Source organism: Triturus cristatus, chromosome 9 (genome assembly GCF_964204655.1).
Source record: "Triturus cristatus chromosome 9, aTriCri1.1, whole genome shotgun sequence".
Taxonomy (NCBI): domain Eukaryota; kingdom Metazoa; phylum Chordata; class Amphibia; order Caudata; family Salamandridae; genus Triturus; species Triturus cristatus.
In genome coordinates, this window is record NC_140592.1 from 1,046,630,460 (window position 1) to 1,046,650,108 (window position 19,649).

The window sequence follows — 19,649 nt, forward strand, 5'->3', positions numbered from 1 at the left end:
CTTCTGGTACTTATGTGTTATTTGTATTGTTTAGGTGTGTATACTGACTTTGGCTATTATTTAAATTAGAGTGTTTCAGTTATGAAATGGGTTCAGGAGTTGCTGCATATAATCTGGTTTTATTTAATTAACCTGTTTAGGAGTGTCCAATAGGACAGCAGGACATTAGCACATTGGGAGCTGGCATTTTCATGATGAAATCCACATATTTACACAGTAACACAAAATAGTTTCAATTTTTTAAACGTCTATGGGGCATATTAACAAGCCAGGCGATAAAATTATCGCCGCTTTAGCGGCAGTAAACTGCCGCTAAAACGGCGATAATGGGCTTGATAATATGCTCTATGGAATTCCAATTGAAGCCCATGTTAAATGTGAAGGACGTCTAACATGGGCTTCAATTGGAATTCCATAGAGCATATTAACAAGCCCATTATCGCCGTTTTAGCGGCAGTTTTCTGCCGATAAAGCGGCGATAATTTTATCGCCTGGCTTGTTAATATGCCCCATAGTGCCTCATTACAAGTTTGGCGGTGCGGGAGCTGGACTGCCCCACTCCCGCACTGCCAAACTTGTGGTTGATCCGCCTGCAAGATTAGGAGTTTCTCCTATCTGACAGGTGGTTCTTTGTCTTTCCCAGAGCGGTGAAACAGGCACCGTAACAGGAACCTCAAAATCAGTACCTGCATTGCAGGGACTGCTGCAGTCTATGCAGTGCAAGTACTGGGGTGCATGCACACAGCGAGGCACAACATGTGGCTCTCTGAATGCATACCATGGCCCTGAGGCAACAAGGGACCCTATATGGCCCATTTGTTTCCTCTCCACCACGGTTTTCATGGTGGGCTCACCGCCATGAAAACTTTGGCAGTGAGGAAACTTATAATAGAAGCAAGACCCCAACAGACCACGCAACCTTCAAAACCGCCGGCACCACACACCACCACCTCATCAGAACCACAAACGAAACTGCCACACATGAACGTATAAACGAAAACGCACACAACAGCAAAGAACTCTTCACTGTGATAAAAGAATTTACCAAACCCAGCATGGATGCCTCTGACATATCCCCAAGCCCTCTGCGACAACCTTGCGCCTTCTTCCACTGCAAGATCACAGACATCTATGACACCTTCGCAACGTAGGACCCACCCACCCCAACTGCAGCCACCGCACCCAATTGCTCAAGATTCCAGCTGACCCTGTACAACTGGACGACCCTGTCCACCAACTACACTTTAGGATTATGAAGACCATCCACTCAGGAGCCCCCTGGGACCTCTGCTCCACCACATCTTCAACTGAGCCAGCATCACCATTGCCCCCGAACTCTGCTGCACCATCAACTGCTCCATCGAGTGCGCCACCTTCCCTGAAGACTGAAAACATGCAAAGATCAACCTCCTGCTGAAAAAACCCTCTGCCGATCCGACGGACCTCAAGAATTCTGGAAGAAGGACAGCTGCCTCAAACTCAACTCCAACAAAACTGAAGTCCTCATCCTGGGAACCACCCCCTCTGCCTGGGACAACTCTTGGTGGAGCTCCCTCCACCCACTGACCATGCACGTAACCTTGGCATCATCCTTGACTCCTCACTCTCAATGAACCACCAAATTAACACCATCTCATCCTTTGCTTCCACACACTCTGGCTGCTTTGAAAGATCTTTAAGTGGATTCCCACAAAGTCCGGAAGAACGGTCACCCAGGCGCTCGTCAGCAGCAAACTCGACTACGGCAATGCCCTTTATGCCATCACCACCCAGAAGCTCCCAAAAAATTGTAAGGAATCCAGAACGCTGCCACAAGTTATCCTGGACATACCCCGCTGCAGCCACATCTCCGGTCACCTGAGAGACATCCACTGGCACCCGATCAACAAAAGAATCACCTTCAAGCTCCTCACACACTCCTACAAGGCCCTCCACAACATAGGACCTGCATACCTCAACCACAGCCTCTCCTTCTACACTCCTATCAGACACCTCCACTCCGCCAACCTAGCCTTGGCCACAATGCAGCAGATCTGCAAGACCACAGCTGGAGGACGGTCCTTCTCCTTACCTCGCCATGAAGATCTGGAACTCTCTTCCTCTACATCTCAGGCAATCACCCTCACTGCCCTAATTCAGGAAGGAGCTCAAGACCTTGCTCTTCAACTGAACTGGCTCTTCAACTGAACTGCAGAACTCCCCATCACCCGGGCGCATTCAGACACTAACGGGTGACTAGCCGATCTCTACAATAACCCTGATTGATTGATTGATATACTTGGGATATTGCAGCCTTAAGACTGGCACGCCACCACCAGGGATCTCTGATCCGCCAGTAGTGGGGATCCCAGGGTGGCCTGACCACCCTGGTCGTAATAGGGGGGCTGGAGGGCCACCACCGCTGCGTTCCAGTTAGTCTGGCGATTGTGGACTGCCAGACTCGTAATGTGGCCCTATATATATAAAGATCCCTTGACCTATCACAAGTCACCAAAATTAATATCATCCTTAGCCTTCCAAGCTCTAATAGGTATTTTTGCTTTAACAATTGACAAGCCACCAAGTCAACTTCCAGCTGCCTCTTCAGGTCAACCCCAAGGTTCCTCTATAACTCTGGTTAACTTTACTCCTATTGACTCTACAGCTATAACTTCTACTGCACTTGTAGACTCAGAAGGTCTCCTTTCACTCCATTGTAAGCTGGATGATCTAAGGCACCTAGTCACCACACTTGACCGAATTGCAAATGAGAAAAGTCACGCAGCCAACCTGTACCTGCCACTGTAGGGCGGAGATTAGGAGGCACAATTACGGCCTATTGCTGGAATAAATACTACTGCTGGGGAGTCCAATGGTTCACAAAACACCAACCAATTACTTTCTCTTTTTTAGAACTCAAGTCGTACTCCTGGAAGTCTGGTGCCTCCTAACAACACTAATTTTACCCAAAGCAAAGATTATTTTAGAGTTGTTCCGCCTCCTTGGCGGACTCAGCCAGGGCATGAACCTTTTTGGTCTATTGCTAAATTCTCTTGACCATCAGCCTAATCAAAGACCTCCCTCTACTTATCCATCTCATGTTAATATGTCTACTAATTTGTTTTATTTCTGATGCAAGTGAGCCATCTGTTGTCAGATGCCCGTATTGGCTGCAACCACAGTCCCTGGGAGATAACAATAGAAGATTAATTTATCTAACATCCCAAATTGACAGAGGATGCTTTTGAGGACGCTGAGTCATTAATAATTAAGGCTATAAATTGGCTCAGAACAAAACACAACTGTCTTTCTATAATAAGATCCGACAACGAGTGTGTTTAATGGTGCAATACTGGCTCTTCCAATCCTGATTGCATCCTGCTGTCGCTAAAAAATGAATTGTTAGTCCAAGATCTCATTAATCTGGAACTCCAACTCTGCCATCAGATTAAAGCTTTCACCACCATCATCCCAAAATGTTAATAAGAACCTGGACTCTCTTTCTGCCCACACACCTCCTTGTTTTAGGACCTTTAGTGCCTGGCTTCGCAGCAGGAGACGCAGTCACTACCTTGAATTCAATTGATTGATAGAGGCAACAAGGTAAATCCAATTCTAAGGTTACCCAATCTTGTTTACTTAATGCAATCGCACTTACTGCAGCTGGTGCAAATGGGTATGGAATCCAGAAGAAAAGAATGGGAAAAGACACTTTTAACCTCAGCATCAAGAACATGACACTACACGATCGTGCAGATCAAGATCCCTTCTGCCAAGCAATGTTGGTTCCACAAGATGCTTTTTCCCTGATTTCATGAAATTCGGCAAGGATTGAACCTAAACTTACTGATTCTGAATGGACTTCCTCCATAGAAAACCATGATGTATGTTCAGTCCAAGAGACATGGGCAGTGGAAAAAATGTTTAAAAATGGATTTGTCTCATATAGTTGGGAAGCGACGCCACCAAGGAAATTTGGGAAAGCAGCTGGGGGGTTATTCATTTTGGTAAAAAATAATATTGCATGTTCGCAAGCATTATTAAAGATAGACTCCCCCAATGTAATGGGGGTTTCGCTTAAATTCCCTTCAGGTTTGCACATGGTGTTGGTCAATCTTATGTCAAGTCAGTTCCTGCCGATAATGATTCATCCGCCCTGGTTCTGCTGGACGAAATTAATTGATCCGTATCAGTAGCAAGTGAAAATAATAGCTGCAGGGGATTTCAGAGTATCTTTCGAGCCTTCACCATTCATTAATGACCTAGACAAGCAAGAGGAAGAACAGTGGAGCATTCCCTTTCTAATATGCAAATTCCAGCATCATTTCTCTAATGCTGCCTTTCTATTAGCTACTGGTTCGTCATGGCCTTAGGGCATGTAATGGGCAAACCTGCTCCAATCCATTAAGATCATTTACATTTGAAAGGGGATCTTACTCAAGCGTCATTGAATATGTTCTTCTTGATGTAAGGCTGTGGTCACTGCTTGGTGACATGAAAGTGGTTACTTGAATTGATAATGATAATACCCCGGGATCACTACTTTAACTGGGGATGCTTTTAAAAGGATTTTAACCTCTTGTAACGCTGTGGTTCCGGAGCCTATTCTAGCTAATAATCACAGAAAAGTCTCCTGGCCTGTGGAAATGTCTAACCCTAAATTGCACTCTAGACTTGCAAGCAGCATACTATCTTGTCCTACGGGAAAATCTTTGGAGAGTTGTAGTAGAAATGGGGGCACCTGATATTCTTACTAGTCTTCTTTCTAGACTTCACAATACAAATTATGCCTCGGTCCGCTGGGGCAGTAGTGGGGAACAGATCAACCGCATTACCATCTTTCCCGGCATTCAGCAGGGATGTGTTCTTGGCAGGGATGTGTTCTTGCCCCTACCCTGTTTACACTGTATATTAATGGCATGGGGGAGGAACTTGTGGCCTGTAAGAACGACTCTCCTGTTTTGAATTGTAAAAAGATTCCCATACTCCTTTCTGCAGAAAAAATCACTTCTTCTCTCAAAGACCCCTAAAGGTCTTCAAACTTTGATTGATAAGTTTGTGAAATTCTGCTTAGTCATGGGGTTTCGAGCTGAATGCAAATAAAACTAAATAAATTATATTTGGGGAAGGAACAGTTAGAAATTGTGATGTAAATGTTGCTAGTGAAACTCTTGAAAGGGTCTTTAGCTTAAATTATTTGGCAATTAAATTAACTGATGAGCTTAAGTGGGAACCCCAACTCAATAAAATTTCCATGCTAACAGCACGTAGATCCAAAGCTATTCTATGTTTACACAAGCGGACCCATTCTCATGCAATGTCACCTGCACTTGAGGTCTACCACACTTACGCCCATAGTGCAGCACTTTTTGGAGCCAGAGTTTGCGGGTATGCTGACACCCAGAAGCTGGCCGTAGCTTAGAACACATTTGTAACAGCACTTATATCAATTCCGGTCAGCACGGCCCTTATACTTCTGTTCCTCATTTTGGGTCTCAAATGAATTACAGATGTGGCGCAATTGAAGCCACTCCTGGCCTTGAAACCGCTCTTTCTCCCCGCAGCACCGCCCAGCCGTCACCGCCGCTGAACAAGGAGATCAGGGTTCGAGACCGCTCTCGACCCTCTCCCTTTCCTGCTTGCCTCTGTTTTTTGTTTATTTCAGTCCTAGTGCTTGCCCCTTGTGATTGTTGTTTCCTTTTGTCTGTTACAGTCACAGTGCTTGCCCCTTTGTGATTGCTGTTTCCTTTTTGCCTATTTCAGTCCTAGTGCTTGCCCCTTGTGATTGTTTGTTTTTCCTCTCTGTCTTCGCCGCATGTCAGACCCCGCCCACCTCCCGATCGCCAGTTCCTGCCTCCCCTACTTAATGGAGGCTGCTGTGTGGAGGAGCGAGCAAATGCCCTGACCTCCTGGCCTGGGAACCGCTCTCCCTCCACTCAGCACTGCCCAGCCGTCACCGCCGCTGAACTAGGAGAGCACAGTTCGAGACCGCTCTTGACCCGCTCCCTTACCTGCTTGACTCTGTTTTTTTGTCTATTTCAGTCCTAGTGCTTGCCCCTTGTGATTGCTGTTTCCTTTTGTCTGTTACAGTCCCAGTGCTTGCCTCTTTATGATTGCTGTTTCCTTTTTGCCTATTTCAGTCCTAGTGCTTGCGACTGTTCATTTTTCCTCTCTGTCTTTCCCGTCCGTCAGACCCCGCCCTCCTCCCAAACACCGCTTCCCGCCTTCCCGCATCCCCCCTCCCCTACTTAATGGAGGCTGCTGCGCGACTGCGCCACCGGCATGCCGTAGGCATGCCAAAGCAAAGCCCGTCTGCGACCGTCCGCGGCCCGACTGCGACTAGCGCCAGGGACCCTGCATCTCGGACAACCCACCACTACAACTCAGCCGCCCTCCACGCACTCAACCCCGGAAGACTCAGAGATTGCCAGCAGGTCACGCCTAAAATGACCCATGGCCAGTTCTCCTGCCTCCACTGCCGCCAGACCTTCACCTTCACCACCAACCCTGCCTCCAGCACCACCAACACCAATACCAGTGACACCCTCAGATGCATCCTCCTCAACTTGCACTCCGTACACAAACACGTCGTGGAGATCTGGAACCTACTTGACTCTCTATCGTCAGACATCGCCTTCTTCACGGAGACCTGGACCAATGCCTCCTCCGGCCTGACATCAACACCCCCATCCCAGAAGGATACAAGGTCCAGAGGAAGGACCGCCCCAACCACCCGGGAAGGGACCTCGCCATTCCCCCCAAAAGGACACTCTCCACCTCACCGCCTCCAGAAAAACTTTCCCCTCCGCGGAACACCTGCACTTCCAGATCCAGACCAGCCCCAACTCCATGCTCTGTGGAACCCTCGTCTAGAGACCCCCTGGCCCACGGGCCCCCTTCGCCACCACCTCACCGACCTCATCGCACCCCACGCCATAGCCTCAATGAACTACATACTCATTGGTGACCTGAACTTCCACCTCGACAACTCCATCGACCCCAACTCCACCACCCTCCAGGACAACTTCGTGACATCGGACTAAACCAACTCATCACCACACCGACACACAGGGCAGGACACACCCTCGACCCCATATTCGCAGCAGGAAACAGTGTCCACTTCAGCCACACAATGCAACCCCCATGGACCGACCATGACTGCTTACACTTCACCGTCGACAAACCCAAGGAACCCAAACCTGCCCCATGCCCACCACAAAGGAACTGGAGCAAGGTCACCGACGAGCAATTCAACTCCACCCCCACATGAGAGCCACACCTTGGCATCCGACGCCAATGCCACGGTGAGATCACCTGGATCGCCAACTGCGCAGACAAACTCGCCCCGCTATGCAACACCGACAAACAGCGCCACAGGAAAGCCGCCTGGTTCACCACCGACCTCCAAGAAGCCAGACGCACCTGCAGATGCCTGGAAAAAAATTGGGGAAATGCCAAGACACCCGAAAACGACACCACCAACAAGGACGCCATGACGAACTACTACAACCAAATCAGAACCACCAAAAGAACTTTCATCCACAACAAAATCCTCGCAAACTCCAGCAACTCCAAGGAACTCTTCACCGTCATTCAGGAATTCACCAACCCCCGCAGCGAAGCCACAGACATCACCCCGTCCCAAGACCGCTGCAACCAGCTTGGAACCTTCTTCCACCTCTAGATCAAAAACCTATACGACAACTTCGCCAACCACCCATCAGACGTCAACCACCCATCACATGCCACAGCTGGCCACAGCCCGTCCCCCAGACACACCAGCCAGCCCACCATCTCCACCTGGACTCTGATCACAGCTGAAGACACCTCCTCGACCATGAAAGGCATTCACAGACCCCTGCCCCCCTCACATCTACCTCAGAGCTACCACCTCCATCGCACCCAAACTACAGCACATCATCAACACCACCTTTGAAACAGGCACCTTCCCAGATGACTGGAAACGCACACAAGTCAGGCCCCTGCTCAAGAAGCCCACAGCTGACCCCACCGACCTCAAAAACTACCGGCCCATCTCGCTCCTCCGCTTCGCAGCCAGAGTTGCAGAGAAAACAGTTAACAGGGAACTGACACGATTCATCGAAGACAACGCCATCCTCAATCCGTTCTAGTCTGGATTCTGGAGCAATCACAGCACCCAGACCGCCCTACTCGCCGCCATGGATGACATCCCCACCCTCCTGGACCAAGGACCCTCTGCAGCTCTCATCCTACTCGACCTATTAGCAGCCTTCGTCACTGTCTCCCACCATACTCTCATCTACAGACTACACGACGCCGGTGTAAAAGGAACAGCCCTAGACTGGATCCGATCATTCCTCACCGGAAGAACCCAAAGAATCAGACTGCCGCCCTTCCTTTCCAACCCCACGAATATCACATCTGGAGTCCCACAGGGGTCGTCACTGAGCCCAACCTCTTCAACGTCTACATGGCCCCCCTCGCCGCCATCGTCTGACAACACGGCCTCCACATCGCATCCTACAGCAACGACATCCAGCTCATCCTCTCCCTCACCAAAGACGCCGCCACAGCCAGACTCAACTTCCAGAAAGGGATGCAGGAAGTAGCAATCTGGATGACCAACAGCTGCCTTAAGCTCAACGCCGAGAAGACGGAAGTACTCGTCCTTGGAACCGCCCCTTCAGCATGGGACAACACCTGGTGGCCGTCCGCCCTCGGAACCCCGCCGACCACCTCGGACCACGCCAAAAACCTCAGCATCATACTCGACTCATCCCTCACCATGAGCCGACAGGTCAACGCCGTCACCTCCAGCTGCTTCAACACCCTCCGAATGCTCCACAAGACCTTTAAGTGGATCACCCCTGAGTCAAGAAAGACAGTCAACCACGCACTCATCACCAGCAGACTTGACTATGGAAACGCGTTCTATGCCGGCATAAACAAGTCCTTACTCCGCAAACTCCAGACGATGCAGAACACCGCCGCCAGACTTGTCCTTGGCACCCCCTTTGAAGTGTTAGTGGACACTATTACCCCACCCTTAGCTAAAAGCTTATATATGCTGTTTCGTCTGGGCAGTCTACCCTTTAATGCTTTTAGTTCCAAATGGAAAAAAGGTCAGATATTTGATATTTGCCCAGCTTGCGCTTTGGCCCCTGAGACAGATGAGCATATTTTGTTCTTCTATACAGAGTATCGTGGCTCCTGTCGTTAGTGGATACGCCTGGTATCTCCATTTTTGACTGTCAAGTTTTTAAGAAATTTTAAAAGGTTTTAAGAGAATTTTGCCATTATGCACGTTATAAATTTTGCACCTTCTCATTATGTGCTGTCACATTACTTATTTAACTTCGGACCCCTGGGGCTCTGTGGAATTCATGATAATTTGCACTTCATAAACTTTGCACTCCTTGGTCTTTCTTTATTGTCAATCAATTGAACAAAATTGATTTTGTACTTTTGTTGTTAGGTCATATATGAAGTGGTAGTATACTTTGCCATTTAACAATAATCTTACGGATTCCTACTAAGAAGTAAAAAATGTATCAACAACAAAATTACTTAAGACTGTTAGTTTTGTACTTGTGTGTGATTTATTTTATTGTGATTTTGGACGTTTATTACTGTATGCTTTGATGGCTATGGCAATCAAATAAAATACTTTTAGACTGATTGAAACTGACATGATCAGAAAACATGCATTGTAAAAATGGACTGAATTTTGTTTGCATTCAGTATTGCAACCTACATATTTAAGCTATTGGTTAAAAAAAGCTACTCATAGAAGCAATTTAGCCATTTACAAAAAGTTTCCCCATGTGTTACATTTTCCTATAGCTTTTGGAAAATATGTGTCTCTTTTTACCTTTATGCTCATCTTTGCAAATATTGTCCATGTGTTTTTTAGAAATATTACCAAATGGTAAACTACAAATATTACAAAAGTACATATGTAAAGATCGGTTGGATTACAAACCGACCAAGAATTTAGTAATCCTAAACTGAATGATTAATTTTGGCACCCTATTAAGAAGAAATTTTGGATTCAAGAACAATACCAAAATTAATCACGAACAATGATCTTGACAGAAAAAATGTATCACATCTTATACACAAATTTTGAAAGTAAACAGGAGTTGTTTTCTATCTTGTTCTGAATGTAAATAAACATCTCTTGCCAATGTTCTCTTGCATGAGAGATATTTGAGGTATAGTACGTATTTTATTGAGATGATATACATTTTCTCTTATATTTATACTTATTTTTATGATTTTGTAAAATGAGTGCACAAATGTTTTATGAATGTGTTTTAGTGTAAAGGTTTTAAAAAGACCAAACACTAGAATAAACTTGAAACTGTAAACATCAAATATTACGTTTCTACTTCATAGTCTTTATGTGATGAGACCCAGCTCAATCTGATAAAAAGTGATTCTCTATCACATCTTAAATACCTTAAGATGTATTATAGAATGTCTGAAGGTGGAGGCCAATTTTAAGATTTCGCAGTCTTAAATAATATAATTGAGTGTGCGCGTTTTGTATGATAAAGTTATATTCAGAAAAAAATCAACTGTGAACAGTATACCTGTCAAAATTACTGACTAACATTAAAGGACAGCCCACGAGAACTCGTGGTCTTTTTTTAGGATGATATAGTCAAGGGAATCCTCTGTGTGTACTAGAATTCCCTTCATCTAAGTTCCTTATCAATCACAATAGAGGCTTTCAATAAAACATGTGCACCTATCTCTTTCTGAAATAACATCTGCTAATACTTTCAGTGAAACATTTCTACTTGTCTCTTTCCAAACTGCCCTTATATAAATTCTGATTTTCAGACTCCTTCATTATGCAGAATGCAGTTAAAGATGGATAGAAGGCTGCATGGATGTATGGATTCAATTGTACTCCCTGTAATGAAAACAAACAAGTTATGGAATGATTCTAAATGGGTTTAAAGGCATTAGGGCTTATGATATGGGAATTTACATGAAGCATACAATCATTCAAAAAATGAAGTACATGGACAATCTGTTGAATTTGTAATACTTGATGAAGAGTGTTAAAGAGCTAACAAATTAGGTAAAACAGGAAGTCGAAAGAGAGCTAGGGAACGAGGACATTAAAAATCAAGGGGGGAACCAAATTGGTAGTTGACTATTTTGTATTTTTGTTTTTAATTCAGGAAACTTCTATTGCATCTCCAGTGGTTTTGCGGGTGGATCCAAAGGGATATTATTTGTACTGGACATATCAAAGTAAGGTAAGATAAAGACGTATGTTTAGAAGGGAGAATGCTTTGTTCACTTATTCTTTATATAATTTAATTTGAAAAATTTGAAAATACAAAGAAATATACTTAAGCATATCTTGCATACACTTCTAAAATCTAAGCGTAAATGTGCAAGTTACGTGAAGGAAATTTTCCAGAGAGATGTGATATTGGACCTTTGAGAAAATTACGTGTTTAAGCTTTTTTTTGATGAAAATATTTGGAAGTTATGATGCTTGATTTTGTATTTTATTCAGTATATTTTTTAAAAAAAATTTCATAGATAACAGTTCATCACATTTCACTACTATAATGTCTAAGTAATCTCCAGTACTCCATCAGAGGACAAATAGCTAGAGGGAAACACAAAATGCAGGGGTAGTGAAAGAAAGGTATAAAGTGAGAGAGAAAGAGACAAAGGGAGAGATCATTTTCTCAAAATGTGGCACATTTCATAGGAAAGGAAAGGACGTCATAGCCTGCTGAAGAATACACGAAAAATATCATTATATGCAACATCACAGACAGGCTTTTGGTTTGTACAGATATCGTTACACCAACGAGGATACTGTTTACATCACATTCACTGGGACAGGCAGTGCAGTATAAAATGTGTCAAGTCGCACTGGGGCCAATTCACCAAACAGTTCCTTTGACTTCAGTTGATGTGCTACAAAGTAAGATGGTTTTACAGCTTTACAGGATGTGATGCCACATGACCTTTGCTCATTTATTTAATTAATCCATTAGTGGGATTGAGGCCCCAATTGTGGTCCTTTCTGCATTTATTAAATAATCCATAATGATAACTTGAGATCATAGGTATGTAATAAAAAACAATATATGAAAGGCAGTAACAGCAGTCAAAGATACAGTACCAAAGAATATGTACTTGTTCTTAGAACATCATCAGTGATATTAGTTACAGCAGAGGATTCCAGACTGTTGACTGGGGTTGCAAGTAGTATCTTGGAGGATTAAATTCTTACCTTAGCTTTTGCTGAATGTCACTTTTGGAGAGTGCTAGGACCCAATGTAGTGCCATCAAGAGCGATCTGAAAGCCCTACTTTTCCAAAGCTACTTCGATCTCTGATAATGTTATCGCTGATCACTATACTAAGTATTTTCATTCCGGCTAGAGATTCCTCTACTGCTCTTGACACAGCTTTCCTAGATCCCTTTTGAGGAGATGCCCTGAACTAACATGGAACATTACTTTTGGTCTACTCTTCAGCAACTTAATTAACAATGATGTGACCGACACTCATTGACTCTCAGAGTGATCACCTATTTGTATATTGCCCTTTATATGTAAACGGGATTGAAACCACCAACAGGCTGCTTCATTCCTACCCATAGACAATACATGGTAATACAATCACATATTTGAAATATACAAAGCACAAAACACAAAAGATACTCTGGCTTGACAGTAGATGCTATTATTACTGGAAGGTCCACTAACAGAAAAAGGGCAGTAATTTCTGCCAGGATCTAGTCCCTCCAAGTGCAGGGTAGACATACATCTCTGCAACATGGGGCTATCCTCTCTAAAGGTGCATACTGTTGTTCATGTCATCGTGACTTTTCATGTTGTGGTAACTTTGCTTTCCTAACTTTTTGAGACTTCTCCTTTGCACATCTAGACCTGTGGAATTACTTGCACTTCTGACCAAAGCAAGGCTTATTTTACGCCAGAAACTATTTTTTTTACAGACTCTAACAGCGAACAGTAGTGCTTCGGGTGTGAAATTACTGAAAATAGTTAATACTTTTTTCAGAATTCATAGATTGCAATCTACAATAAAATCTCCAGATGAGAATAATAAAAGACCGGTCCCAAAGAATGAAATCAATTTCTATATTCCCCAGAGAGACAGGCAAAATAATTTCTTTAGAAATTAGGAATAGACATAATTTGACACTGTCAACATTTTATGAAATTCTGTGAAAATCTATGTTACTGAATATTCTTTAATCGGAAAAGGCAGAGAATAAAAAAGATAGATTGCTAATTTTTCAAGGTTTAGTAGGAGATGAAGAGTGATGTCTAAAGTACTTGAAACTAATTTCATTTCTGACTCTTTTATCCTTGTCCCATTAATTCCATGCCCTAAAGAGGACCCTTCTGCCAAAACAGGCACTAAACTAGTACTTATATATTATATCTAATCCATTCCCATCAGGGAGGTTCCATGAAGGAACCCAACCTTCCTCCTATTTTTGGTCTGTCTGTAGGCATATCCTTTGTTAAATATTAAAGTCGCCCATCACACCCCTTCACCATTCTTATTCCTCCTTGCATCCCTGTCTCCCACATTACAAATAGCTGCCATGCAGCGCCTTGTACTGTGTGGTGTATTTAATAAATTCTCCCTTTGTAGCCAATAAAACTTTGCTCATAGGGGTTAATTCTCACAATGGTAAAAGTGGGGCAGCGAGTACTGTAGCACAATATAGAATAAAAAGCTAGGACTGGATGAAGTCACTGTAGTGGTTGATGACCAGAGTTTTCAGAGGGGTACTTCTGCAGCTCAAAGACTGTTGGGAAGTTGTTATATAAAAGAATGGAATTGTACAGTGAATGGAATTGTACAGTGTTCTCTGATTTTCAGAGCACGTTGTCAAAGATTTAGTAGCTATTCACTAGCAAATACTTACTTAATAGTAGAGATCACAGAAGCTAATGTAGGTAATATCATGTTTTAAGAACAGGCACCAGTTGAGGTATATCCCCAGTGGTGGCACATTGAAAAGAGCCTCTTTCAAGGCAAAAAAATACTTGTAAACTCTAGTAAACAAAAACACAATTGTATGAATTAAAATGTTCAGTAGGATGCAGACAAGGAAGACTTAACACTGAACACACTCGCAAATAATGATACAAACCAGAAAAGATGATTGTGATAATACTTCATATATATTGTTCCAAGACGTATACACAATATAACATGTCCCATGTGAAATACAACCCAACAGGTTCCCTCACATTATATGGGTCTGGGAGTTTTGGGGGTTGAAACGTCTTTGACAGTCTCAAACTAACTATATAATCCCATTCCTTTGACTGGAAGGGTTGTTTTGAAACACTTTGTGTGTAAACTAATTTGAGGTTGTTTGTTCTTGGAGTTTGAAACCCTTGCTTCTTTGTTTATTGTAAGGGTGGGCGTAATGTGCGTAAAGGACCTACGCAGAGAGGCACGGAGATGGAACCAATCTCCGCACTCTCCGCACTCTCCGCATAGTTCCGTTACGCACATCCCGCCTCCCGCCCGCAGTATTAAATACATTAAAAAATAGATTTTTAAATAACCTTACCTTATCGGCGGCGTCCCCGGGCTTCCACACTCCTCCAGCGCGTCTTCTTCTGGGAACTGCGCATGCGCGGGAGCCCGCGCATGCGCATTCCTGCCGAGGAATGTGCATGCGCGGGCTCCCGAGGAATGCGCATGCACGGGCTCCCAAGGAATGCGCATGCGCGGGCTCCCGCGCATGCGTAGTTCCCAGAAGAAGACGCACTGGAGGAGGATGGAATGTTTTTAATGTATTTAATACTGCGAGCGGGAGGCGGGTGGCCAACTGTCCGTTATGCCCCGAGTGTGCGTAGATTTGCTCTGTTTCTCCGCCTATTATCGCGGAAGGGCAAATCTCCGCACATTCTGTGGGCGGAACGGAGTTGTCCACCCACCCTTAGTTTATTGTCTTATAAATGTTTTCTGTATATGTTCCCGTTGGGTTCTGTTTCACATGAGACATGTTATATTGTGTATATGTCTTCGAATAATATATAAAATGTATTATCACAACTAGTTTTTCTGTTTTGTATCATTATTTGCAGGTGTTATCAGTGTTAAGTCTTCTTTGTCTGCATCCTACTGTATATTTTTATTCATATGATTGTGTTTTTGTTTATTCGAGTATACAAGTATTTTCCTGAAAAGAACTCTGTGTTATGTAAAAAACGCTCTAAAATAGTAATTTTCAGAATTGTGACTTAAAATCCAACTTCGCAGCAGAATTGCTTGAACATTGGGTAGAGATACTGAACGAGATTACAGGTACCCGAAGAGCGCTGTGTTCTCTACAAATACTAGAGCGTTTTCCAGTGGTCTGTTCTATCGGCGAGATTGAGCAGGTTGGAATTTTTTCTAAGGAACTCTGGTCCGCAGTTGTTCTTGGTTCCTGAAGAAGGGATCGTGGATCCCGCAAAGCATAGGACATCGACGATCATTCGTATCGTTGTCTTTGATAAAGTCATGTGTTATATGATAAACAGTGTTCAATTGTATCTGTTTGATTACCTAATTGGACTTATTTTGTTTTGTAAATGTTGTTGCGAAATATATATCCATAAATGCATTAAAAAGGAATGTTGAAACTGATTCTAATGTAAATAATTCTCTGAATATAAAATATGTAATGCTGTTTTGAATTGCTTACATTTTTAGGTGAAATGCATTCAGCAGTGCATACAGGTTATTCCAACAATTTCAGTTCGGAATTTACTATGCTTTAAGATCCAACTCCACCATTGAGGGGGATTTTAAATTACCATTCATTTTGGCCCAAACTTGACTTTTCTACCTGTTCCCACTTAAAAGTTAGCACACTTTAAATGTAATAAGGTAACCTAATGTTATCCTATGGGAGAACTTGGCCTCACACATGTGAAAAACAACTTTAAAAGTTTTTCACTACCAGGGCATGTAAAACTCAAAAACACATTTCCTAGCTTTAAAAGTACTGCAGCCTGTTCTATGGGCTGTTTAGGACCTACTTTAGGATGAACGTCTATAAATTTATAAGGGAGGTTAAAGCCTGGCAAAAGGTTTATTTTGCCAGGTCGACCTGGCAATTTAAAACTGCACAAATGCTGCAATGGCAGCACTAAGACATATTTTAAAAGCCCGTTAGTAGCATTAAATGTACAAGCCCTGGGTCAATTTGCACCACTTTACTAGGAATGCATATGTTACTTAAATGTGCCAATCAGGCATAGGCCAATTTTAGAATGTTTTAAGGAGTGAGCACAAGCACTTTAGCACTGGTTAGCAGTGGAAAACTGCACAGAGCCCTAAAGCCAGCAAAAACAAATTTCAGCAAACAGGAGGTGAGTAGGCAAAAAGGTTGGGGCAAGGCCATCCTAAGGGATATCAGGTCTAACAGCAGGTAATCCAAAAAGCAACATATCAAACTACAAAAGGCTCACAAAGAAAGAGAAGATCATATGCATCCAATTGCTTCACCTACCTACTCTGGTTAATAGTAGAGAACAGAATCTGTTTGAGAAGCTTTGCCTTTCTTTATCTGTACATTTAGGTGCCACTCCAGTCCCAGCAGTCTCCAAAACTGCTAAATATAGCCAAGAAGCCAACTTAAAGGAAGTACATTATGAAATTAGCTTTCTATTGATATTAGTCTGGAACTTGATCATGCATATTCAGAGGGTGAATACAATTCTCGGACGAAATGACCACATATTCCCTGCAATGACCAAACAACACATAAGGGCTTATGATGATTCGATCTGACCAGAGTGCTATATTAAGGCCATGTATCAATGAATACACCCAGCAACCCAAAGCCATTTATCTGTCTATTCATCCATCTTGTTAGACCCAGTGGAATCTGGCTGGCTGGAACGCATCGAAGCCAGTCAGAATCCACTGTTTCAAATGGAATGAGTACGATACACTTGTCCTTAACCTGTGCTCACCCTTTGGTAGCTTGGCACCAAGCAGTCAGGCTTATCCTCAGGGCTCAAGTGTAAAGTATTGGCCCAACATCACCCTCCCAACACACTCCATATGCCACAAAAGACTCCACACTCTATGTATAAAACACTAGTCCTTTGTATTACACTCACACACACATACTGAAATCAAAATGAGATACACATTGTATTATTGTATATACACTTTACAGTTATACACAATTGTCAAAACTTCACCATTGAAATCAAAAAGAAACACACGTTGTATATAGACTTTACAGTTATATGCAATTGTTGAACTTTCCCATATAACAGAAAGATCCAGCAATCACAGGTCTTTGACTACACCTTGTTACTTAGCCTCTCTGTCATTCTACTACTTCAGCCAATGATACATGCTGCCTCTGCTAGTGTCCTGTTGACTAGACAGTCAGAGCCACCAAACACGGAAAGAAACAGTTACTTAGCAGAGGCACCTGCACAAGTGCAGGATCGCAATCCCCCCACCCCCTGTAGACCAAAGGTTGTGATCTAGTAAGCTGGCACACTTCCAAGTCTGGAGAAATGTTTTCCCCTCAAGTGGAAGTGTGACATGCCATAGCCCTGATGTAGGTCCCCACAAGGCTCACGAAGCCCCTCGGGCCTCATTACAGTGTTCTCCACAACAAAGCACCTTGTGGCGTGGGTCCAGGGAGAGGAAGCCATTGACCTCGGACTGAGGCAGCGATGTCAGGTACTGTCATCCTCCCAATCTGCGGGCTGAAGACAGTCTCAGCTCCCGGCTCAGGTTCCCCAAAGACCCCTCGGACACCACACGCTCTGGAGTGCAAGCTAGAACAGGTCTCCTAGCATCCCTCGTACTCTGAAAGCTTCCCTCGTACTCCTCAAACTGCTAATGTCTCAGCACCTCAGATGGCTGCTGAACTTTACAAGGGCACTCCTCTGCACAGCGTGTCTCTGCTGCACCCAGTGCGGTCCTTACGATCTCATGGAAACAGTGAGATCCTTTGTGTCCCTAGGATCTCATGGACAGGAGGCCAACTCACTGTCCCTTGGAGAGTACTTTGGGACCCAGGCCATAATAGTTGGTGCTTAGCTGCAGGCAAGCAACGTCCAGGCAAAATCCACCAAGTGATAGTCTTCTTCCTGGAGTACAACAAGCCCCAAGCCAACACAAGTCCGCAGCTAGTCCTGTTGAAGTCCCTCCTACCCTAATGATTCCTTGTGTCGATGCCCCAGTGTCAAACCAGGTTAGTATGGTTCCAAATCCAAAATCATCTTTGGCTGCTGAGGTCAGAGTTCCAGTAGTTATACCCACAATGACCTTTGGAGATGCAATCAGTTCAAGAGACCACTTTTGAAATGCACAGTCCCTCTCTAAATTCTGTCCTGTCTGACATCCTACCCCGTGAGGTTAGATCACTATCTTTAGTAGGGTCAAGACCATGCCGCATGGAATTCAGGTGCCATTACACCCCATGTAGCCATCCCAGAAAGACCCCTCAGAGCAGGCGCGTAGCTAGGGGGGGGCGGTGGGGGCGGTCCGCCCCAGGCGGCTCTATTTTTAGGGCGGCAGCCGCGCGGGCGCGGCACTTGTTGCCCGTTTACGGCGGCCTTTATAATTTATTTGGGGACACTGACACTACTGTTACAGTAGTGTCAGTCAGTGTCCCCAAATAAATTATAAAGGCCGCCGCAACGGGCAACAAGTGCCGCGCGCGCGTCCCTGTTTGAAATGTAAGCGCATGCGCACCGCCCGCCACCACCTAGCATAGGCCCGTGACGTCGCAGGACACGAGCTTCTGCAAGGTTGACAGCAATCCGGGCGGAGGTGGTGGCAGGCCGACGGAGCTGCAGGCAGAGAGAAGATAGATAGATACAATACAAATCTGCGAGTCTAGGCTCGAAGCAGTTAATTGTTCGGGGACGTGGACTACAGCCAGGCAGGGCAGAGACCAGAGGACCCTCCACGGCACTTTTTGAGAACGCCGGGCGCAAGTAAGTGATTTTAAATGAAGGGGAGAGGATGTGGTCCCTCGGCCGGCCTAAACTGCCGCCTTTGGTGCTGGAAACGAGAGTTCGAGCCTCGAGGTCACCACACCAGGTGCTGGCTTCCTGGCGGCGCCGTGTTTGAAAGTTTTATTATGCTTTTGAAGCACCTGCTGCAGCGTTTCTCCCCCCCCCACCTCCCCATTCCCCCCAATTACCAGGCCTTACATAAATGTCACCGTGTGATTAATTACCTTCCTGGCGAGAGATCAGCATTTTGTATAGTTGAGGTTTTGATTTAGGTGAAGTTAGTGCAGAGGGTTAATATTCCTGCTGCAAAGAACATGTACCACGTAGATTACAGAGTGCGTATGATGCAAACAGATCAGCAGGTTACTGCTATCAAAAGAGACATCCTTTTGTTACTTGCAATTTATAACTTAAAGTCCTAATATAGTATAGTGAGCTATTAACTTTCATCCTGGAACTGCATACAGACTGCAGAGTATACATTATTATAACATTAATTAATGTTGCAAAAAGGGTTAATTTGGCTTGAAATCGATTCTTATTATTAAAGAAAACTCCCAACTACGCGGTTTCATTTTCGCCTCGGAGTTTGTGCTTCTCCACACCAAGCACTCTTAAACTATACTGCCTATCAGTATGGATGACATGTGACTCCTACACTTTTAGTCCTTTG

General features: G+C 44.3%; 1 protein-coding gene across 1 annotated transcript in view; it reads left to right on the forward strand.

The window, feature by feature from the left end:
* The window catches only part of PLCB2 (phospholipase C beta 2), a 573,513-nt gene that overhangs the window by 111,649 nt on the left and 442,215 nt on the right, over positions 1–19,649 (forward strand). Inside the window, exon 2 of the mRNA XM_085626894.1 lies at positions 11,157–11,234. Coding sequence (XP_085483020.1) covers positions 11,157–11,234 — 78 coding nt within the window. The remainder of the gene's footprint in view (positions 1–11,156; positions 11,235–19,649) is intronic.